At 38.1% G+C, this 24,399-nt stretch overlaps 2 protein-coding genes across 2 annotated transcripts; one reads left to right on the top strand and one right to left on the bottom strand.

Annotated features, from left to right (window-relative positions):
- Nucleotides 1-126: 126 nt before the first annotated feature.
- fkbp11 (FKBP prolyl isomerase 11) lies at nt 127-11,762 on the bottom strand. Its single transcript, XM_034694345.1, has 7 exons — nt 11,511-11,762; nt 4,429-4,816; nt 4,261-4,323; nt 2,747-2,834; nt 2,581-2,614; nt 2,381-2,451; nt 127-1,195 (listed from the first exon to the last, which is right to left on the bottom strand). The coding sequence occupies exons 2-7, from the start codon at nt 4,552-4,554 to the stop codon at nt 987-989; spliced, it is 591 nt and encodes a 196-aa protein (XP_034550236.1). The 5' UTR covers nt 4,555-4,816; nt 11,511-11,762; the 3' UTR covers nt 127-986.
- On the top strand, nt 11,030-24,399 carry LOC117820534 (ADP-ribosylation factor 3). The gene is made up of 5 exons (XM_034694355.1): nt 11,030-11,106; nt 17,516-17,760; nt 17,852-17,962; nt 18,072-18,196; nt 21,995-24,399. Exons 2-5 carry the CDS (start codon nt 17,613-17,615, stop codon nt 22,154-22,156), a joined length of 546 nt encoding a protein of 181 aa, XP_034550246.1. The 5' UTR covers nt 11,030-11,106; nt 17,516-17,612; the 3' UTR covers nt 22,157-24,399.

Genomic DNA, 24,399 nt, shown 5'->3' with positions numbered 1-24,399 from the left:
CTTTCACTTGTATTGGAGTGATATTTGACCTGGAGGATCTATACTTTGACTTAAGTAATGAAGCTGTGTACTTTGTCCACCACTGACTAATAAACAGTATGTCAATAACCAATGTGATCCATCGTGTTTCATGGGACACTTTTTATTCATTTTTAAACATTGTTAGGAAAATAGCTGAGGAGCTTTGCATTTTTATACACACACTGATATGTACATTTTTATCTTGGAGTAATAGGAAAGGACGAAAAGCTTTTTTTTTCATTTACAGCTAAATGGCTGTAATCTATGAGATCTATGCATTATAGGATGACTTTGGAATTTTCCTGTTTCTTATGCAACATTGCTTTTTGGGCTCTTACACTATATATATATATATAGTGTAATATATTACACTATAGTTGGTTACAAACCACAACCCTTCAGTTGCATGAAGGTAGGGCAAAATTGAGAGAGGTTTCATTAAGCCAGTTCTAATACTTTTTGTACATTTGTCTTTGTATTTCTTTCCTTTTTTATACAAGACACGTTTATGATATCTAATTTCCCACTTTGGCTCTATAGGATACATCATGGATTTGGTGTAGGTCCAGTTTCAGCACCAGTGGCATCAGGTGTAAAAGACTCTGTCGAACTCCAATCAAGCCACAGTAGATCATCTCATGGCCTATATGTCATCATGAAGATTTGGAACACATGCTATTGAGATACAAAAAGATAAAAAGTGCTGGAGATGCTGGTTAACAGATGTAATATCAATGAATAATCTATTAGCAGTAATCTGTAAAACTTATTTATGCACTTCGGTTTCTAGTGGTCTTCCCTTGGATGAGGATCACATCATGAAAAACACCTTATCATACCTAATAAAATAACCTTAAGTGTAAATACACATATTAGAAGTTAAAAATATCACAATACTAAAGAAACATGAAGAACACAACAACATACAATTAAAAAAATTTATTAAATAGTTCTGTTCTTTGTCCTTATTTTTTCTTGATCTTCTTATCTTTGGCCTTCTTTTTGCCTGGTTTCTCTGCATTGGCCTTTTTGTAGAGGTAAAGTCCCACCATGCCAAGCAAAGCAGGCACCAGGAACAAACACACAAGGGGAAACACATCGTTCACCATCTTCTGCCATGGCGTCTGCTGTGTCAGAGAAACGACCTCCACTTCAAACTCAAGAGCAGCATCACCTAGGACAAGTTCATGGTCAGTGTTTAATCACAACAGGTGCTGATCTCTTTATTCTTCTAGTTGTTAACATATCATTAGTATTTGCAGATGTAAAAAATATACAATTGTACAGACCACCTAAAAAATAAAAAAGGTGACTGACATTAAAATTAAATTATAGTGATATTCTATTCACAAATATTCGGGGTTTTTTTTGTATCATACACAAATTCAGAACACATGAGTCAGCCACGCTGTTGCACTTGGTGCTACACATTTTTGTTATGAGAAACTTGGACAATGTGGTTTATTATCAGACATTGCCACACACACTGCCACGTGGGAGCTCTGCAGAGTTGATTAGTCAACGTTTCATGATTGTCTCCAAATGCTCTTGTTACTATTGTTAAAGGATTATTTTCTATAATTGCATTGTTTTGATATTTCAGGAATGTATAGACCTGGTTGGCAATGAGTATATAGGGCATAATAGGAGGAGAAACTGACTAAACTCTGGTTGATTTTAGTCTTTTTTGTTGCTTTGTTGACAACAAATTAACTGCAGACTTACACCAATCTTGCTTAACAATGCTTAACCAATGTTCAGTGTGTTTCTTGCATTTAGATCATAGATGTTATGCTGTGCAGGCAAGGAACTGATGACTATAATTTAGCCTCTGGGGAGATGGGCAATATTTGTGGGCCTCAGGTGGAGCTGGATATCTAGACAACTGAAAAAAGACTTCCTCTTTCATGAGCCAGTCATTGTTTTAAGTTTGACTTGAAACTAGACACACCCGAATGGAGTTTGAGTGAAGTTCTCCAATCAGAGTGTGGTCTGTATTTATACACAGGTTTAATTCTTAAAAATAATTTGAAGATGGGATTTTTTTTTTTTAACGCCTTTCTTTTTGTACTGACAGTCAAACAATTTTATATTACTTTACAATGACATAAAACAAAATCTAAATATCTCACAAACTGCAATCATGAGATGTTGGCATTATTGATGTAATACAGCATACATTAAAGAATTCATCTATGTTGTCTCTTTAACTCTCCTCTTTGACTTTTTTTGAGGATGCATCAAAGCCCACTCAAGCTTGATTGGTAGAGCTATATGGACTACAAAGAGAAACAATTACACAACCAAAATCTAGTACCTCACCAACTGATTCTGTATTCTGAATGAATTAATCCAGTACCTGGAATCGTAGGAGGGTAACCTTTTTTCCCATATGCCAGGTGAGATGGAATAGTGGCCTTGATTTTTTGCCTGAATTAAAGAAAAGAAATACATACACATTTAATGAGGGAGCATTTCTAATACGAGAAAAATAATCATTAATTCATGAATACATGTTGCTATTCGAAAGTAAATCAATTGCTAGGCTCTTTTACTTACCCTTCACACACGCCAACCAAACTTTGCTCCAGACCTGATAAGAAGATCACACAGTGAAAAAGTCAATCACTGAAGCAGGCTTATACAATAGGCAGCAACAACACTTTTCTCTCACATATTAACACATCAAAGTGTCACTAAACAAAGGGATTTACTGTCAATTTACCAGCAATGACTGTTCTTTTTCCCAGTTCGACAACAAGAGGGTCCATGGATAGTGACGAGTCAATCACTTTCCCATCCATCAGTTTACCCTGAACACAGAAACAAACAACGTGAGGCATGAGGCCCTGACATAAGAAGAAATACCACAAGGATTTCACAGCTAAAAAGAAAAAAAAACACTTTTCAGTCATGTGTTTACATTTGGTACACAACTTTACAAAGTCATAATGAGATTTGTATAAAATAAGAAGTTAAAGCAAAAAACAGATTAACTGACAGAAATGCATTACCTTTTTTATTTTACAGTATAATACATTACTAAAATGACCATTTAGAATAAACTTCAGCAGACATCCAGTTGTGTTGCTGCTGACCATCCTACACTTTAGTTCTGCCAGATCTTTAATGCTCCAAACTATGTACAATTATGATGTAAGATAGGATAAGATATACTTTATTAGACCCCCTTTGGGGAAAATTATTTTGTTACAGCAGCTTACAACATGGGACAGGGGAATACAATAATGTACTAACATAGTTAAAAATGTAATAACAATAATAATAGTAATGATAAAGGTAAAATAGAATAGAAGAGAATAGAACAGAGTAGAATAAAATAAAATAGAATAAAATAAAATATGGAAACTATTACAGATGTATACACACTATGTACACCTCTATCTGATGATAAGGTAGGTTATTGCACAGATACAATTGCACCAGGTTTATTTAAAAAAAAATAATCTATATATACTAATAATAAATCTGTAAATGATTGAAAAGGTTTTATTTAGGCTTAAACTGTGTACAACAGAGGTGTAACATGTCTTTGTTTGGAGGGCCAGTTGGACAGAGTGCAGAATAATTTCTGATTGGGTAGTAACTGACCAGCTGTCATCCATGAAGTTGGAAAACACCTTGTTTATTTTCCTTAATACCTCCAAAACAGCATAACTGTTGCCCGGGTATTTGTTCTTTTTTTAAGGATTATAATCTCGTTTAGTCTCACTCTTTTATAACTGTTTCTCAACAAAGGCACAAAATGACTTCTGAGGCAAATACGTGGTTTACTGCTGTGCTATGTATCTCCATTTAAATTCTAAAAAAATCCTCGAGATCAACAAGTGTTGGGACTAAAAACCTCGACGGCTCTGCTGTGCCTGGATGAACTACTCCAGGCAGATGGAGCAGTTGTTGCTGACGTGTTGCACCGCCCCATCATAGTAAAAACCAGAGGCGATCTTGTCTCACTCACGGGACGAAGCCAAATAAAGCATAATGGCGTACTGTCAACCCAAATCTGCCCCTTGATCCCCCCACAGAGCCCCTCCAATCAGCTCTGAGTGTCTCATGTTCAGCCTCAGTGTCTGAAGGTCTGAATGCACAGCGGTGTCCACATGGAGACAGTGCCACATAGACAATAACTGCATTCGTCGCCAGCTGGGTAAAATGGATTAAAATGCACACATAGTGGACAACTGGAGCTCAAGATGAGAAACCGTGTCTCTGGCTTACCGTGTAGTGGATTTTCAGTGTGTCCCCCATACTGGAAAGTACAGAGCAAGTGTCTGGTCTCACCTTGGGTCAGAAGAGTTCACCGTTAACGCTGAGGCATTTATTTGGAGTCATTATGTTAGAGCTGCTGTATTACTGCAGTGTGCCTGCGTTATGTGCCTCACTCACCAGGGTCTCCACCTGCAGCTCCTCGGCTTCATTTTCTTCTCCCCACGCGAGCCCGCAGGTGAGAGCCGCGAGCAGGAGCAGGAATGTGCTGGTCTTCATTGTGAACTTCTGGAAGAGAGCTGCCATCCAACAACTTCCGTGTGGGCTTCTTCTACACACGGCTGCAGCCGAGAGAGAGAGAGAGAGAGAGAGTGGGGGGAGCGAGTGTAGGAGAGAGACTGTGGGAGACGTCGACCCGTGTGTCCAAAATGGCTCAGCCCCGCTTAGTGCTGATGTGTTATTATACTGTAGTGATAAGGACTAGCTGGTCGTGGACGTTGCCCCAACACCTGAGTGTCCCTGAAGAGCCCGCCTCAAACATTCCCACAGCATCCCATCAGGCGTCTGCCTAGAGGGGGAGAAACGGAAGCAGAGTTCAGTGGAGCCGCTGGGGGGCGTAGCTGAGCGGGATCGGCTGCTGCTGCGTGCTGGAGCTCCTCTCCACAGGCAACAGACGTACTGTGGAAACGTGCAGCTCACACGCCACGTCAATGCTTGTCCCCATACCGAGTCATTAATTGTGAATAAGAAGAAAGCCTTATCAAGTATTACATTTTGGATATCCATAATAGCATTTCTGCTAGTCAAAAAGATATCCTCAAAGATTGTAATTATTGTACATGTAATATATGTGTATTAATGTTCTGTGCTTTGGCAATAACATGTCTTTGTTCATGCCAATAAAGCAAGATGAAATTTAAAAATTTAAAATTGAAACAAATTAAATTGTAATTAAAGATAAACATATAATTACGTTATTCCAATCCATAATTGACATTCAGATAGCCACAAACCATTTACTTATCTCGAATACTGTCTGCACCTTAATATCATTTGCACTATTATCTATTTACATTGTCCATTTTCAAACTGTCACTGCACTACCTGCACTGTGTACATAGGATGTTTTTATAGAACTGTATTTTATTATATTTTATTGTATTTTATATTTAAATTTTAGATATTTAAAAGCTGGAAGAGAGAAACAGCATCTCGTTTTTCCTGTATGTCTCGTATATACAGTGAAAATTGACAATAAAAACCTTTGAATCTTGAATCTTCTTCCAGGGAAACTTAAGGTCAATTTTGCCATTTGGGCTTTCAAGTTCAAGTTCAAGTACAGATTTCTTTACATGCATTACACTAACATTTAGTTTAGGACCAAAAAACATTGCTGATATGCTGCTACCTTATGAACCATCTCGACCTCTGATGTCGTCAAGTAAGATAACATAAGATATCCTTTATTCGTCCCACAATGAGGACATTTAAGTCTTACAGCAGCAAAGTAGTGCAAAACAGTATAAAGCAAACAAGAGCCTATAAAATAGCAATTATCAAAAAGTTATTAGCAATTAAAATTAAATAAGTAAAAATAAGCATATCTTACAACATCTATACACAACGTATGTACACAACTAAATAAGTAAATTCACAAATATTTCCAAAACCAATGACACGGGGAAAATGTCCACAGACTTGTAGCCTAGGTATAAACAATGTACAAAACAGAACTGGGAAGATGGGTAGAAAGGCATATTGCGCATGTAAGAAGAGAAGGATGAACTGGATTGGGGAAATATTGCACTTGAGTCCGTTTTGGTGATGTAATTGTTATTGGTTATAGAATCTGACCACTTCAGGAAGTGTAGTGAAGGTGAGGGTCTGCTTTCAGTCCCTAAAGTCAGAACGAAACATGTTAAAGCAGCGTTTAGTCATTATGCACCACATATCTGGAACAAACTCCCTGAAAGCTGTAGGTCCGCTCCAACTCTCACCTCTTTTAAATAAAAGATTAAGACCTTTTTTATTTGCCACTGCCTTCCTATCTTAGCTCATTTTAACTCACTTTAAATGCAAATTTTAAATGTACTTTCAATGTATTTCTAAATTTCCTTTCCTTTTCTGTTTTATTCTATTTGTCATTTTAATTGTGTTCTTTTATGTTAGTCTGAATGTTTCCAATGCTTTTAATGTTTTAATGTAAAGCACATTGAGTTGCCCTCGTGTATGAAATGTGCTATACAAATAAAGTTGGCTTGCCTAACATTTCATTTTTTATAATTCAATACAATTTATCTTTATATAATTAGTCAATAAAACACAGTTCATCTACAGTATATACAGTTAAAAAGTGCACAGTTTATCTTCATACAGGTAAATAAAACAGTCAAGCATAGTTGATCATTCTAACACAGTTGATCAGGGTGCGTCCCTCAGGTTGTGGCAGGAGGAGACATACTGAGCTGTTAAAGGAGCTGTTGGTCCTTCACCCAGGAGGACTTTCAATTTCAGATATTGACAACTTTAGAGATACGTCATGTTGCCCATCCACTACTTGTTGTAATTGAATCTTCGGCATTTTAAATGACAGTATAGATATTTGGAATGATTTCTCTATGTGGAAGCTGAATTTTAAACTTCATCTGGTGACAATTGAATTGTAGATATCTGAAAAAGGAGTTTATCCCAGGAATAATTCTATTGCAGATATTCAGAATGTTGAGTAGTTAAAATTAAAAACCAACAATGACATTCTAATCATAGACTGTATAATTCTAACTAGTACTAATGATGTAATTTTTGCAATTCATCATGTGTACTTGGTTTTCAATGTCAAATATCTTAAACATTAAAACAAATCAGAATGAACATTATAATCACACTTTTACATTGTGGATATGTGGAATGTTTTATGTTTGTTTGTCTCTCTTTTTATGAAAAATATTGACTAGTGACAATCTGGTAATAGATATATGGGAGTAGAATGTTCAATATAGACAGAAAGAATGACACTGTAAGTAAAACATTAAAGCTGTATACGCATGAATGGCAAAAGTGACGTCAATACTAGTAAGAATGAGGTTTTGTTTATCTGAAACGCTGATTTTGACTAGGAATAATTTAATTATGGATGTATATACATATCCAGTCTAGCTATTCATGTTGAAACAGCTTGTCATTTCACCAGTCTGGTTCTGTCAACAAACGTCAACAAGATAGGTTACAAACTAGAAGTGGAAACATGTTGCTTTATTCAAATAAATGATGGCGTCTTGGAAAACAATGAGGTAAAAAGAACTTTAGGATGTGGGCTTTCGGTGTATTTTTTTCAGATGTGATTGCCAGTAGTCAGGTGGAAAAAAAGCAAATCACCCCACCAGTGTCATCAGATTTGGATTAAAATGTTTCATAAATCTGATTGGTTCAAGGCAGTGGCTTACATTGAATAAGCTTTTCCCAAATAAGCCGACTTCAAACCAATGGGGAAAAAAGTTGTGTGTGTATCTTTGGCCAATTCTCTTAGAGTCGGAGTCTGAAAATGCATTTTCTATGTCTTTAAAACCAAGGGCTTAAAAAATTACAGCTCGTATTTGCCCAGGGGTGGCTAGGATGTGAGGTGTGACATTTTTTAAATGTCCACTCCAAAACTTAAGTGAAAAAGAATGAGGAGCTATTTTGTGCTAAAACAATACAGACATTGTGTTTGTGCAGAAAAAGTACATTAGCCCACTGTAACATCAACAGTCGACCCTTCATGCTTCCGGGTTATATTTTACTTAGAAAGATCAGGTGACATGCAGGAAATGTATGTGTCACAGTATTGCTGAAGATGATGTGACACATGTTCTTCACCTATGACTCACTTTCTTTTCCTATTTTTGGTTGCAGTGGAACATATGAGGACTATCCCAGATCCTGTCAGGCAAAACATCTGTTACGTGTTATCAGGGTCAGAGATATGTCATTGAGTCATGTATGATGTAAAGCATCCTGAATCAAGCAAAATGAGAGAATATTGTTGCATTAACATTCAACATTCAGCTAACTGTTGAGCTAAGGGTGAGGTAAGTTTTGTAGAATCAAAATTATTAACTAAAAGTAACTCAATGGTCTTTGGCTAATAACCGAAATGTGAGTGTTTTAAGCCTGAGGACTGACATATTACTCCCACTTCCTTTTGCTTTCCTTGCAAGAATGAACAAAAAAATGACAAACAATGAAACCACCAACTGTCTCAAGTCCTCTGTTAGCCAGCAGGATATCACAGAAGTTCACAGATTGCACTGTCAGTGCCACATGCTCATGTATTAGTGATTGGATAGTCTTAGTTGCTGACTTTGGTAGATGTTCCTGCTAACAAAAAAATAGGCTGCTCAATGATAAACACACCAGTGGTCATACCATGCTGCTCTGAGGTTAAAGTGCCAAATCCCTAGGAAACAACTGTGTTCGTCTTGCACTACACAAATGTGATCCAATTAAAATGGCTGAAATGACAGGTAATGCAGACTTTCTGATGACTCACAGTGCGTGAAGACTTGTAACCACTGAATCAAAATAGAGTTCTTTAACTTAGACACAAAGCTTTCCTCACCATTTGAGCTTAATTAAAATGTTGCACAACGGTTATGCAATACAAAAGACTTCTTCACAGATACTTCCTGAAAACTTCACACTTTCAACAGGAACTTTATGTAACAGGATGTCCAGCTCAATTTGCAACAACATGAAGTACAACTTCAGATTTTTTTTCCCTCTTTATTTCAAGAAAACACAGTAAAAAAAAATAGATTGAATCAAAACTTTATGTAAAAGATGTGTCAGCTGTAACCTCATGCATGGCCACTCTTTGTGAACTTGATTTTATTAGTGACCAAATTCAGTTGCTTGCAGTCAGAGACCGTTTAACTGCATTTTTGAAATATTACACTACCAGTCAAAAGTTTGGACACACCTCTTCATTCAATGGTTTTTATTTATTGTAATTATTTTCCACATTTTAGATTAATACTGAAGACATCAAAACTATGAAATAATATGGTTTTGCCATAATATGGATTACAACAGTAACAAATAGGGCTATCCATTGTGTGCTAACCCTACCTCTGAACAAAACAACTGATGGTCTCAAACACATTAAGAAGGCAAGTCATTCTACAAATGAACTCTTGGCAAGGCTCATGTTAATTAGAAAACCATTCCAGGAGACCACTTCATGAAGCAGACTGAGAGAATACCAAGAGTGTGCAAAGCTGTCATGAAGGAAAAAGGGGGCTACTTTACAGAATATAAAATATAAAAAAATATTCTGCTTTGTTTAACACTTTTTTGTGAATTAAATAATTCCATATATGTTCTTTCATAGTTTTGATGCTTTTTGTATTAATCTACAGTGTTTCAAATAATTAAAATAAATACAAACCCTTGAATGAGAAGGTGTTTCCAAACTTTTGACTAGTAGTGTATCTTGCACCCTGAATAGGGTTGCCAACTGTCCCGTATTAGCCAGGACATCTGTATATTGGGCTAAATTGGTTTGTTTCATATGGGACCTCAATTGCCCCGTATATTGACTATTAACTCTTTTAAATACAGCAGACTACACTCTGCAGATCCTAGATCAGATAAAACCCCAGTGGATCATGTGCCAATCACACCTGCAAAAAAGTGTGGAGAGGATTTTCTCTCTGATGGCCATTAAATGGTCAGACTCAAGAAACAGAGGCAGCACAGAGCTGATCAAAAATGAACTTCAAATATCTGTAAACTGTGACTTGTCATGTAAGGACTTCTCTCTGGCTGTGCAAAAGGACAAAAGACTGCTTGAGTCAGTCAAGAGCAGGAAAAAGTATTCATGGAAAAAGTACATTTGGTGAGTCATACTCCTCTTTTGCATTTCATTTTTCTTTGGCCTGTTTTTTGATGTTGTCGTATCTTGACTGCCTGTGATGTGTAGATGCAGAAGGAATCTTCGTGACACTGGCTTGCTTGCATAGTAATATGTTTATTACAAGAATCAAAACCAGTATCGAACAAGCACCGCGGAATGCTTGGGAGAACAGCTCTGCAAATCTGCTGATTCCCAGAATGCTGTTGACCAAGACCTTTTATAGGTCTGTGAGCCAGTGACATAGCCTACTAGAGAGCCCAAACTTATCTTAACCTCTAGTTATTTATTGTACTCTCCTTTGCTCTGCTGGCCTAAGGGTCACAAAACTTGTGCATGCAAGTCATTAAACTGGAAGGGGGTCTCAATCTAATTCCCTTGAGAGTCTAGGACAATAATAGGTTTCTCCTTGACTTGTTTTACGTCAGTTACTTATTTCCTATCAGATACTTCAATGTAAAGAGCCAAATTGTGGTTTCTTTGAGGTTCATATAATGAGGTTACATAATGATACAGTAAGGATTAAAGGGAATATACACACTTTCTGCATTTCCAGTTGAATCAGATAGGCTGAATTCACACATCATGCTCACACCACCATGGCACCGTTCACCTGTCCCTAATTTATTATTATTATTATTATTATTATTATTATTATTATTATTATTATTATTATTATTATTATTGTTATTATTATTATTTTATTTAGTAGTGACTAATGAGTAAGTTGGCAACCCTAATCCTGAAAGAAAACTCTGGTCTCAGATAAAAATGTAAACTGAAACAAGAAGGTCTACCGAAGGGCGTTTATGACTGACATTTACAAACCTGCTTACTTCAAAATGTTTTTCAGTGTCCCCAAAATCCTGGTTTGGCTTTGACCTAAAGTCTCGCGAGATCTCATTTGCTGCTGCGTTATCTTCCAGAAAGTACCGTGAGACCACGTTAGGTAGAGGACTCCGGCTAAGGTAAGTGAGGAAACAGACACCACCATCATTCACAACGATAATGTCCACGCAGGACGAGCCCCTAAAGAAAGAATGGCGTGTTTGTTGGCCTGCCTGTGGTTAGTTGTTAATCTTAGGTGTTGGTTGGCCTGGAGCAGTAGCGGCTCTTTGGCAAGCAGGCTGCCCGCAGAGGTGATGAGGAGGATGGATGAAGAGGGTGGATTGGGACGGCAGTCACGCCAGTTTACGTTCCATTGATTCAGCGATTAAATTCAAGCTAGACTGATGTAGTAGACTGATGAGTGGATAAAACGTCAGACATTGTGAATAATATGTTACTTGGTGTCTCAGGTCGAACAGTTCTAAAAGGGGAAGGGTGTTCGGGGCCGATGTGAACAGCTAATAACGGCTGTAACGTTACTTACCGTCGCCTCATCTCCTAACCTGAATCCCCCGGAGCTGAATATCACGGTCCGGTCCTCTTGGTGAAACCCCACTTTATAGGGCTGTTATTACCCGTCTATAGGAGGATGAGAGTCAGTCTCAGGCTAAGTGTTGTACCTCTTCAGCACCATGGACAGCCTCACATCTTCTGCCTCTGTCAGTATTTTATCTTCTGTAGGTCACTTTGTTTGGCCTGTTTATACTCAGAACACCCCCCTTTTTTTGGAATACAGGTGGAGTAAGTCAAACAGACACAATCTATATTTTGTTATGCAGCTACATAATAAAGAAAAACATGTCCCTTTATACATTGAAATGTACGGAAGCCTGAGGCGGACAAGCATCCATACGTTGCTTTAAGATCTCAGCTTCGTTTGCTCGTTATCTTGAGATAAAAACTCTGCTTGTCCCATTTTGATCAGCACTTTCAAGGTTTTTGTTCCAGACCTCAACTTATATTTTTGTTTTTGTGATAACAAAGCTGATTTTTCCTGTAATGGATTGAGTTTAGCCAACAAAACAGTAGGCTGGTCAGTGAGCTCTTTGAAATCCCTTCTTAAAGTTTATCCCAGAGCCTTCCTGGATTTTATCTGAATTTTATTTGTCTTTATTTTCTTTTAACCATCTTAAGAAATATATTTTAAAATAATTGTATTCCTTTAGAGTTCTTTTAGGGGAATTTTATGTCTTTTAAAATATGTTTCATTTCTTTATCTTGACTTGTGTGTTTTTATGATCTGCCTGTTTTATTTTGCTGCCCATGTAAAGCACTTTGTAACCTGTTTTTTAAAGGTGCTCTACAAATAAAAATATTATTATTATTATTATTATTATTATTATTATTATTAAAGTTTGAAAATACTTATAAAGAAACACTTTAATAATAACCCTAACATTAATGAATTTTAATTAATTTTAGTGAACATCCTGTTTTTTATTTTCTGTTTGTAGCATTTCTAGCTGCTGTATTTCCTGTTTGTAGCATTTTCAGTTTTTAGTTTTTCTATCTTATGTTTGTAGCATTTTCAGTTGTTATATCTTACATTTGTAGTAAGCAGGGATGCACCGATCCCACTTTTTAGGTCCCGATACCGATGCCGATACCGATACTAACAGATCCGATCCCGGTATTGATTGTACTTTGGCACCCTGCCCCGGTATCATTTGTGTCAGAAACATTATTTACATGATGGTGAACTGTACCTGGGTTCCAAGTGCTAAACCAGAGGCTGGAATCCCTTTATTTTAAGGATACGGAACAATTAAATCCAATGACCTGTCCGTGTTTTTACACTTTGAATCCATTAATTGAAGGTTTCTTCCTTCTTTGCAGTCGGCTACAGCTCACATAAACTTCTTCCTTTGGGCTCCCATTATATTTTTCAGTGCGACTGCCATCCGTTGAAACATTACAGCTGCACCATGTTGCAAGCTTCGGGTGGAGTTGTTAGCAAAAGAAGTGTGACATCCACCTAAACTGCAGAGTCTCTGTAGTTATCCTCCATCATGCTCCACCGGGCAAACATGCACAGACCGGCCGACGCTGATGACGTAGGAGACACACATGGCTGTTGTAAACACAGAAAGCATAGAACTGAGATGAATATATCTGACATATGGATCGGCACGATATATTGACCCTTTGTCACCGATATCCGATCGCTTTTTGAGTCCGATCTAGCCGATATCTGATACCAGGATCGGATCGGTGCATCCCTAGTAGTAAGCCTATATTCAGTTGTTGTATTCTCTGTTTGTAATATTTTTCTGTTCTTGTGTTTCATGTTTGTTGCACTTTCAGTTTTGTATTTCATGTATATTTTGTATGTTATGTTTGTTTTATGTGGACCCCAGGAAGAGTAGCTGCTGCGTTAGTGGCAGCTAATGGGGATCTGAATAAATGAATCTAAAGGCCAATCCATGATATGTTATGCTGCTATTGCCCTCATTAAAGCTGGGGTTGCAGATTTAGATACACGTTTTGTTATACTGGTTAAAAGGATCTTTATGTCCAGATGGTAATCAATACATAATGTGTTCTTTAAAAAGAGCGAAAAAAAGCTGCTATCTTCAGCCGGAGTAAACCTGGGAAAACACCAACCAATCCCTGCCATCAGGAGACAAATTATGAAGCCAATCAAATCCTGTCCTGCCGTTCTGCCCGCCTCCTGTGCGTACATTTCATGTTTGTTTGTGTTTTTAACTTTCACTATGATAATGTTTTGGTGTTTTCTCACCGCTGAGTGAGACATGAGTTGACATAGTGCAAAATAAACGATGTGCTGAGGACCGGTTTTGATTCAGTCATCATCATATGGTCGGTAATCACCGGCGCTCATGCATGTGAGCGGGGGCGTCGTTTTGGAGGAGCTCCGAGGGGAGGGTTAGACGTATTCCTGTGGAAATGCTACATTCAAATTCATGCTAGCTTTCCGTGACTACCAACCTTAGCTTTAATGAAGTAAGTTGAGCCCATTTCTAAGTTCTTCCAACAAGTTTTGATCACCTGATACAAAATGGAAATCTTTAAAAAGAAAAAAAGAAATGATAACGGCGGTAGATCAATCAGTTGGTTGATGGGTTCTTGTTTGACAGAAGTCTCATTGGTGGGACAATCATGTGTTAGTTTCATAGGAAAGAAGAGCTTAATTCATTATTTGCAGGAGTTAGAGGGAGACCTGATTGATTTTATTTTTGAGCGGTTTTGTGTTAGAAAACAACATTGATTATAAATAAAACTATTTCAATATATTTCACTTAATCCTCCTGTTTTACTAATTATATGGTTTAGTACACAGTAGGTCACAACTTTGGCTTCTCTCATTCCAGAAAAAACCAAAGACATGTTACTCTGCCTCCAATTAATTGAAAAAATATCAATAAATTCAGTGTTGTGGTCACATTTTTTTTAAACAATAAAAAGAAGGTGGAGTGTGAACTTTTCTCACTTTGTTTTTCACAGCACATGTCATCTAAAAACAGTAAGCATAAGTTAGTTTGTCAGGTTGTCTGGTTCTTTCGTTTCATGCTTAATGTGTTTTTTATTTATTTAGTTTTGACTTCGGTAACATCATTTGGATGTGCAAATGTATTGTGTGTTTTAGAGATCAATGGTGGTAATTTTGTTACAGAGCCTGGAGTTAACCTTTGGATCTGTGCATCTTGTGAAGAGCCACTATGTTTTGTTTGAAGTCAGGTGCCATATTTAGTTTTGAAGAGTTCTTAAATGTTTAAAAACCTATCGTGCTGTTATTGGTCTCTACTAACATATACCTTGCCTGTTTTGAGTCTTGTTTGAGGTTACTAGCATTTACAAAAAAAAAGCCCCATTCCTGTTATCAGATTTATTTAATGTAACCTGCACTGGTCACATGAAGCTGGTTTGTTTCCCATTATTAAGAGTAGAAGCTCGAAGTTTTTGTGTTTTTGAAATCAGTCAGATAGCACCGATATGCGTAGCTCTATGTTCTAAAAATACACAGTGGTGGCTGGAGCAAGTGGGTCCTACTAATTGTTATTTTACAAGTTAGACAGTAACAAGTGTCGTATCTTGACCGCCCGTGATGTGTAGATGCAGAAGGAATCGTCGTGACACTGGCTTGCTTGTTTAGTAATGCATTTATTACAAGAAAACAATACCAGTATCAGACAAGCACCACGGAATCCCTGGAAGACAACGTGTCAATCTGTGTCTTCCCGTTTGCAGTTTACCAGCACCACTTATAGGTCTGAGAGCCAGTGACATAGCCTACTACAGAGAACAAACTTATCTTAACATCTAGTCTTTTATTGTACTGTCCTGGGCTCTGCTGACTTAAGGGTCTCAAAACTTATCCCTGAAAGTCACAAAACAAGAAGGGGGTCTCAATCTAAATGTCCTTGAGAGTCTGAGACAACATAGATTTCTCCTTGACTTGTTTTATGTCAGATACTTCACAATAACCTAAAGTTATTTTGTACATTATTCTAAATAGTTATGATGCCATGGTCACCACTTCATGTAGTTATATTTTTTCAGGAATCATTTGAATAGGAAAGCAAACGCTGATCGGCTCTGAATCAATTGTTATATCAGGACAACATAATGAGGTTAGAATAGTGTATTTTTTTCTACAAAAAGCCTGTTATGTTTATTTTTAAGTTCATTTAGACTACAAGCCAGGGTGTACTGACTTAACTGTCACTGATGAAGTTGATCTACAGCAGTTTTTTCCAAAGATTCTCATCGATTGGTCGATGAGTGAGTTTAACCCTCCTGTTATGCTCGTTTCCCAGGTACAGCAATAATGTTCCTGGGTCAACTTGACCCGGGGCATATTTAATTATCCAAAAGTGTCAGAACCCCAAACAATCCCAATAAACATTCTTTTAATCTCATTATTACCTCCATTACTAACCATTTAAATCAATATTTAGAGAAATGGTGTTCTTTAATTATCACAGATCAAAGTTCAATGAGGATAATTCACTTGTTTTTTCAGAAAGTTCATGTTAAAACTTTTTTAAATGTACATTGGAAAGACTTAAATATGAATACAGTAGTTTTACATGACAGAGATTTTTTTTTATTTTATTTTAATTTTTGAATTTCTTTCATTTTATTAGTTTCTTTTTAGTTTTTTGAACTTTAAAATGGGTCAATTTGACCCGCAACATAACAGGAGGGTTAATGTTGGATGACCAATTTTTTCTTCGGTTGACTAAAGCCTTAGCAATTATTCAACTTTACGGGAAAATTGAGTTAATTAAATGTATTAATGTGTGTCCACTTGGGGCTTCTGTGGGAATGCACCACACTTTAAAAGTGCAACTAATTGTACAAAGATGTACTGGAACATAGAGGGAACAGTAAAAGTAAACACATAATCCCACTGTTGATTCTTTACAGATACATTTATCAACTTGTTAGCACATTAGCACGCAAAACAATTTCACTAGCCTTCACTAGGCATCTGAATGATCTATAATCCTTTCAGCATGTCAAACATAATTATAGCATTATGACGTTTTATGTAGTACATGTAAAAGCTCAACATCAGTTAATGCTTCATTAATCTTAATCTATATAAAACCTGAATCTCCACTTTAAAAGATTGCTTTTGATTTCTGAGTTGTAATTTACTGAAATCCTTCCCTGACAACTACCCCAAAATACTCTGGTGTCACTGTCAGCAGTGTGTGGATGCATCTGAATTGGATTACCCAATACTGCTGGTTCCCTACTATAGCAGCCTCTACCACCACCAGTGTATGAATGTGGTGTGAATTGTGTCAAGTGGTGTTAAAGCCTAGAAAAGTGCTGTAAGAACTGTTTGCAACCAGACCTCACGTCTGAGCTGCAGCTCTTCCTGTCCCTCTTTTAATCCAGGTGGCTTTGTGGAGGAGTTAAACTGAATATGTTCAAGCTGGGCCTGGTAATGTAGGACATTTTGCATTTGCTCTGAGGGCTTGGCGGTGTTGTTTTTGCAGGCGACCATTTGAAGGAGGAAAAAAACAAAACAACGGGTTCTGAACAGATTGTGCTGCAGCCTGGAGTCATGGCACTGACATGCATCTCCTCTCTGTCATGATGACTGAGGGCGATTAGCAGAACATGCACCTGTCTTTCTGCTGTGCATTAAGAAGTGACATTTTCTGGCATTGTGGTGTGTTTTTTTTTTGAGAAGGTGAGCTCAAGGATATTCTGTGTTATATTTCAGCAAAGCCTTACAGACTGTTCAGCATATTAGTAATCATCTCTTTATTCCACTGTATGAATAACAGTGATGTAATGGTTTGGGATTGATCCAATTATCAGTGATGCAACACCACTGATCCAACTGATGAGTCTAAGTCATATTGAGTGGACTTTGTGGTATAAGTGTATTGATATAATACTGAATTGTGGAGTAACTAGTGATTTAACCCTTTAATACATTAATCAGAGTTTCTTCTTTCACAGTTAAAAGTCCTACTAAAGGGTTTTTGTTGTTCTGTCTCCTTCCAGATTTCCTTTGTTATCTATCCTCCCTGGAAGACTGAAACTTAACAAAAGGCCTCAAGATTAAAGCCACACACTGAAGTTTAAGAGCTTCATCTGAATCATGGGGAACATTTTTGGGAATTTGCTGAAGAGCCTCATAGGGAAAAAGGAGATGAGGATCCTGATGGTGGGGCTCGACGCTGCAGGAAAAACAACAATCCTCTACAAGCTCAAACTGGGAGAAATCGTCACCACAATCCCGACCATTGGTACGTAGAGGCACAGTCACAGTATCATTTTACACTTCTGTGTGTTTTATTTGCAACCGTATCTGTGGTGTGACCTGGCTCTTGCTTTCAGGGTTTAACGTGGAGACAGTGGAGTACAAGAACATCAGCTTCACAGTGTGGGACGTGGGTGGGCAGGACAAGATCCGCCCCCTCTGGAGACACTACTTTCAAAACACACAGGGTGAGCAGATCTAAACAGAGGGTCAACCGGCATAAAATAAGAAGGAGCTCTTTCCTCCTCTTTTTCAAAAGATAAATGTTTACTATTTGTTCCCTTTCCTCTGTTTCAGGTCTAATCTTTGTGGTGGACAGTAACGACAGAGAGCGTGTGAACGAAGCACGGGAGGAGTTGATGAGGATGCTGGCTGAGGATGAGCTGAGAGATGCCGTCCTCCTTGTGTTTGCAAATAAACAGGTAAGAAAGAAAAACTGCTGCTCATGTACACATAGTACAGATGAATGAATACATAACAGGGTTCTAGCTTTGAAGAACAATCTCAAGCATGGTATCTTTGAGACAAAATAATAGTCAATCCCTCCACCAAATGTCTCCCCGTTATCCAAGGCCAGGTCAGGGTGGCATCAGGCTAAGCAAGTTTATCTGGACATCCCTTTCCCCTGCATTTCCTGCTCCTGCTCTCCTCTTTGGGGATCTTAAGTAGGAGCCCAGGCCAACCGAAGGGACTGTGTCAACAAATGCAGTTTCTAAAACTGGCAGCACCAACAACCTCAATTTCAGAGCCTGGGCCCACACATACTTTTTTAAGGGTTACAAAAGTTGTCTACTTCCACTTCCCTTACTAAACCATAAAGTCTGCTTCCTAGTCGCTTTCATTCAATGTCATTTTAGAAAGCAAATGTAAAAACAGTCAATAGATATCTTTGTACTTCAAAAAGGCAAGGGTGGTTAGTGTCTCATCTGCATGGACCACCCCTTCTTAAATCTGATTGGTCTGTGATCAAGAAGTGACATTGGAGTATGTGGCAGTGTTTGGAAAGTTAGCTATATTTGTGCTGAGGAAGCAGCAACTTTAATCAGCTGATGCACTGAGGACACAGCACTGAAAAAGCAGAACTGCATGTAGTTGAAATATAAAAAAAGCACTGCCAGCACACACACACAAAAAAGCACAGTGGACACTGCCCTGACTTCTCCAGGTGTGTTGTTTGTCATCCCTGGGTCTCACTGCCAGTTAGATTTGTTCCCAATGAATGAAGGGCTCCTTCTAGACAGTTCATCAAGGGCTGATGAATCGCTCTTAGGCTGTTTTTGAAACCGCCTACTATACTAGCAGTACGTACTGATTTGGCCAAAATTCAGTATGTAGTAAGTAGTATGTGAACAAGAGCAAAATCTGCAGTATGCCAAAACTCCCCGGATGTCTACTGATTCAGGAAAATTTCACAGTATGCATTGGACCAGTCTGCCTCACGTACTGTTTCCCACAATGCACAGCGCTCGTTTCGCTTTTTCTTTTCTCTTCTTTTTTTGACGGGGAACTCAGTGTCTAGGTGCTGTGAAAATCATTGAATTCCATATAAACCACTTCCTTACTTTTTAAATCATAAGTGATGCTAAAGAAGCATTTTCGCTGTCAGCTCGGCCGTTGTTTACTTCCGCATTCCGAAACCGGAAATCCAGTGACGTCTAGCCCAGCATACTGCAACACAGATCCAACAGAACAGTAACACTACAGACTAAATTCAAACGCAGTATGTAGTAAGGCAAGGCAAGGCAGCTTTATTTGTATAGCGCATTTCATACACGAGGGCAACTCAATGTGCTTTACATTAAAACATTAAAAGCATTGGGAACATTCAGACAGGCATACAAGAACATGATTAAAATGACAAATATAATAAAACAGAAAAGAAAAGGAAAATTTGAAATATATTAAGTAGGCAGTAACTACTGTCTACTACATTAGTAGGTTGTATGTAGCAGGCCGTTTCGAAAACAGCCTTAGTCTGGTCCCTCCAATGGGACCAATTTTCATTAGGAGACCCTTCACAAGACAACAAATCACCCTGGCTCACAGGCAATACAAACGCCCACTTGTTTGTCTTTTATAAAAAGGGGTTAATTTAGCTTAGCATAAAGACTGAAAAGAAGAGAAATTGATGAGTCCAGCTTCCAGCCCTTTGTAAACATTTGTGTGCTTTTAGCAAACAAATATAGTACACTGGACTCAATAAGTAAACTATAGAGGTGTTTATGGACAGGCTTTGTTACTGTAGGACAGCCAGGCAAACTGTTTCGAGATACCCATGCTAAACTAAACTACACAAACAAAGCTATGCTAAGTACCAGCTATCAGTCAATAATGTTATTTTACAGATGTGAGTGGTATTATTTCATTGTCTTACTTTCTTGAGAGAGTAAAATATATATGTGCTCACTGCTCTACTGGGGACATAGAGACAGAGATGCACTTCCTCCTCCACTGTAGCAAGTTCTCTTTTCTAAGAGATTCCCACTACAGGGACATTACTAAAATGGTACCAAACTTCTCAACATTAACTCCAGAAGAGAAACTGTCAGTTCTCCTGGGGAAAGGGTCAGCAGCTCCTCTGGCTGCTAAATACAGTATGTGTCTGCCTGTCAAAGCCTGAGGGATGCAACATCCCATAATATCTGATTTTAGGTGAAGGTTTTATGAGCATACCGCATCAAGTGAGGACATTGAGATATGCTGTATGGGTAATCGTTCATTAATGCGTATAAAATATGTAATATATATAATATGTCATTAATATATATGTAATTAATATAATATGTTATGAATATATATGTAATGTATGTGTATGAATTTATGTGCTTTGGCAATAACATGTCTTTGTTCATGCCAATAAAGCAAAATTGAATTGAATTGTAAAATAGAAGAAAGAGCGTGTGTATCCCAAAATGAAGCATTATTCCATCAAAGGTAGGATTTGCAACACTGGGAATCAAGAGTAGTAGTTACATTTTTTTATATTTTTTTAAGAATATTTTTATTGCACAATATCATTGTATACAGTCCACATTGAAAATTAGAAGCAATCATATTTTTCCATTTTCTTACAATAACATAACAGCGGCCTAAAAGAACATACAACCATAGTAATAATGATTAATATTATGGAGTGGATTCTGGATTGTGTACATAATAATGGGCAGCAAAACTCATGTTAGAGTTCAAGTCATTAAATGACAGATTAAAACAGGTAGAACACACAGCTATCAGTGTTACAGGGTTATTCTTAATCTCTCATCCCACACTGAAATTCTCCCCCAGACCCTTTAAATGTCTCAGCAATGGTCCCCATGCCTTATCAAACACTCTCATCCTTCCTGCAATCTTGAATCTAAGCTTTTCCAAATGTAGGATCTCGCCCAGCTCTCTCAGCCACATCTCAAATGAAGGCACAGCATCAAACTTCCATAATCTCATAATAGGTTTTTTGGCCATAATAGTACCAAGATATACAGCCCACTTGTCACTGCCAGAGTTCAGAGTGGTGTCATTAGTAGCTCCCAGAATGGCCACCAGGGGGTAGTAGTTACATTTTTAAAGAATCAATTCAAAGAAATGTTGCCATCAACCTGCAAAACACATGAACACACCTTAGTTACTGAGAGGGACGAGATTAACAAAGAGCTGCTACCTTTGTCTGCTATTCTTGTGCAACTGGCCCGCTAGCTTCAGCTTATGGAAGACTCAGAACAAAGCACAGTGAGTGCAGGGCAGAGAGGGCACAGGTTAAAGGTCGGCATATAAACCATTCAATACCTTTATTCTTGACCCAAATAAAATGATTGGACAGAATCTTTAGGCCTGCAATGACCATAGGCATCATTTTTTTTATTTATGAATGCAAGAATGTTGACTAATATAACAAAATGTGTATCTAAGATAAGTTTGCCTCCTACTATAAAATGTCTGAAAACAGTAAAAAATTCCCCCCACAAGGTGATCACTTTCAAATGAAGTATTTAAAGCAGCAGTGTGTAAGACTTGGTGCCATCCAGCTGTAAGATTGTAGATTGCAACAGACTGTTACCCCTCCCTTCACGCTCATCTTCCAAGCAAGTAGGAGGGAGTATTCTGGATATTTATTTTAGTATTGCATGTGATAATTGAGCAGCAATGCTTTAGGTTAAAAAAAGACTTAGCCAAGGACTGATAAAGGATTTTACTCTCTGCTCACTGACCTCTCCCCTCTTTGACAGGACTTGCCGAATGCCATGAACGCTGCAGAGATCACAGACAAGCTGGGCTTACACTCCCTGCGTCACCGTAACTGGTACATCCAGGCCACCTGTGCCACCAGTGGTGACGGTCTCTATGAGGGTCTAGATTGGCTGGCCAATCAACTCAAGAACAAGAAATGAGAACAAAAACTAGAACAAGCAGACACACCCGTCCTATTTTTTAATTTGTTCTGGGAAATGGGATACGTGTTTGGTACAGGGTTTTAATTGATGGGTGAAGTGCAACATTCTGGGTTTGGGATGGGGAGTCATTTTCAGTCAGTTGAAGTTCTTAATGATTTTCAGCGCTTAATGAAAACAGATCTACTTCATATTTAATCACTTATACACACACACACACACACACACACACACACACACACACACACACACACACACACACACACACACACACACACACACACACAAACACACACAAATGCACACTAACCGTAAGCAATCACAACAGACACTTGCTTTTCCTGTGTCCACCTCTTGTCCTTAGGTGAAATGTACTGTATGTTAGTCTCTAGGTGCTGTACCAAGTCATATGTGACTCCACTGAGTCAGCAACAAGTCAAATACGACTTACTGTTGATGTTTATACACATCAGTTGTCTGTGCAAAGAACTGTTCTGTGTCAGTTGCACTTCCTGTTTGTTTTCCCCTTTTCTCCATTGTAACAGAGCCATGTTTAAGAACAATCACAGCTGGCAGATTCATGTCAACAACATTTGCTTTAAAGGTGTACTTTCCCAATTAATTTGTGAGCAACACTGATGCCCTTTGATACTAAGATATGTTTTGTGTTTGTGCGAGCAGCCTTGTCTGTATTGATCATATAGACCCTTTTAAACAATGGACTAGACTCTCCCTCATGTCATACGTCCTCCTAACTGCCTCACTTTGGGCATCTTTAGATATCTGTGGCATGTGTCCACTTCTTGTGTTTAAAATATCTTATAGTACTTAACAACAGATCATACTTGATTGAGTGCCCGAGTTGCATGCATCCTGCTTGACTTTGCTGACATAGTTGCATACTTTCCTTCCTTGGGACTGTGCAAAAACTAACCTATCCCATCCCATCCATCCATTATCTTGACCGCTTATCCTGTTAGTGGTCACAGGGGGCTGGAGCCTATCCCAGCTGGCTTCGGGCAGAAGGCAGGTCGCCAACCTATCACAGGACTAACACAGAGAGACAGACAACCATTCATGCACACACTCTCACCTACGAGCAATTTAGAGTGATCAATCAACCTGGTGAGCATGTTTATGGACTGTGGGAGGAAGCCGGAGTACCCGGAGAGAACCCACGCATGCACGGGGAGAACATGCAAACTCCACACAGAAGGCACCTGCCCGGCCGGGTATCTAGCTGTGAGGCAACAGCGTTACCCACTAACCCTACCAACCAATTTTTGCATTAGTTGTCAACATCAGTAGTCAGCTCTAAGGTTAAAGAGTTATAGATCAACACACACGACCTGCAGCCTTTTGGCTTTTACATGCATCCACTTGAGTTCTCTAAGTGCATCAGCTTGCTCTTGCTTTGTATGTTTTTGTCTCAGACTTTCATATCTGGTGGATGATTCTGTTGCTGATAACGCTGTGTTACTGAATGTGAATATTGTTTGTGGATCTCTTTATGGCTGTGATATTTATTTGACCTTTAATACAGTGGTGTGTTGACAAAATCATTTGAAAGAGAGCAGGTTCTTTCATCAGCACATCCACGACTCACTCCTGAACAGTTACTGAGTGACCACTGATACCAGCATATTCCACACACTCCTGTCAATACAACTATTTCTTTGTGCCATACTTGAGTAGTGATACTCGTATACCAGTGACAGTACAACAAACTGTAAGTACACTCCTCCAAGTTGTGAGAGCGTTGTTCATATTCAGCATCTATTGTATGTTAAATCATGAGTTTGATCGTTTGGGTTTTGTGGCCTTATATCTAGTGAGACTTTAACGTTTTATTCTCTGATTATGAGTCACATATATTTATCTATAAAGAATGATTTACAGATTTATTTCTCTATGCCTTCTAGAGGCGGGTTTTGCACCACAGTTAAGGGTGTTTTAGGCAAACGTTGCGTCCTTTTGTTTTGCCCGTTTACTTGATTTGTAGTTGGTAGTAGATTCTTTGGTTTCCTTTGGGGTGTAAAGAAACTTTAATGTAGACTGTCTGTGATAAACAATGATAAACCATGCAAAGAAAAAATAAATACATAAAAATGACTTCTGATGATTCATTCTGTACCGTTATAGTTACACAAGTAGATTTAAAAATGACGATAGCTTGAGACATCTGTATGTGATTCAAAATCCTGATGTATTACAAATAAAATCATTTTCCGTATGACCCGTTT

Source organism: Notolabrus celidotus, chromosome 1 (genome assembly GCF_009762535.1).
Source record: "Notolabrus celidotus isolate fNotCel1 chromosome 1, fNotCel1.pri, whole genome shotgun sequence".
Taxonomy (NCBI): domain Eukaryota; kingdom Metazoa; phylum Chordata; class Actinopteri; order Labriformes; family Labridae; genus Notolabrus; species Notolabrus celidotus.
Note: the sequence above shows the minus strand (reverse complement) of the source record. Positions and strands in the feature narration are given on the sequence as shown.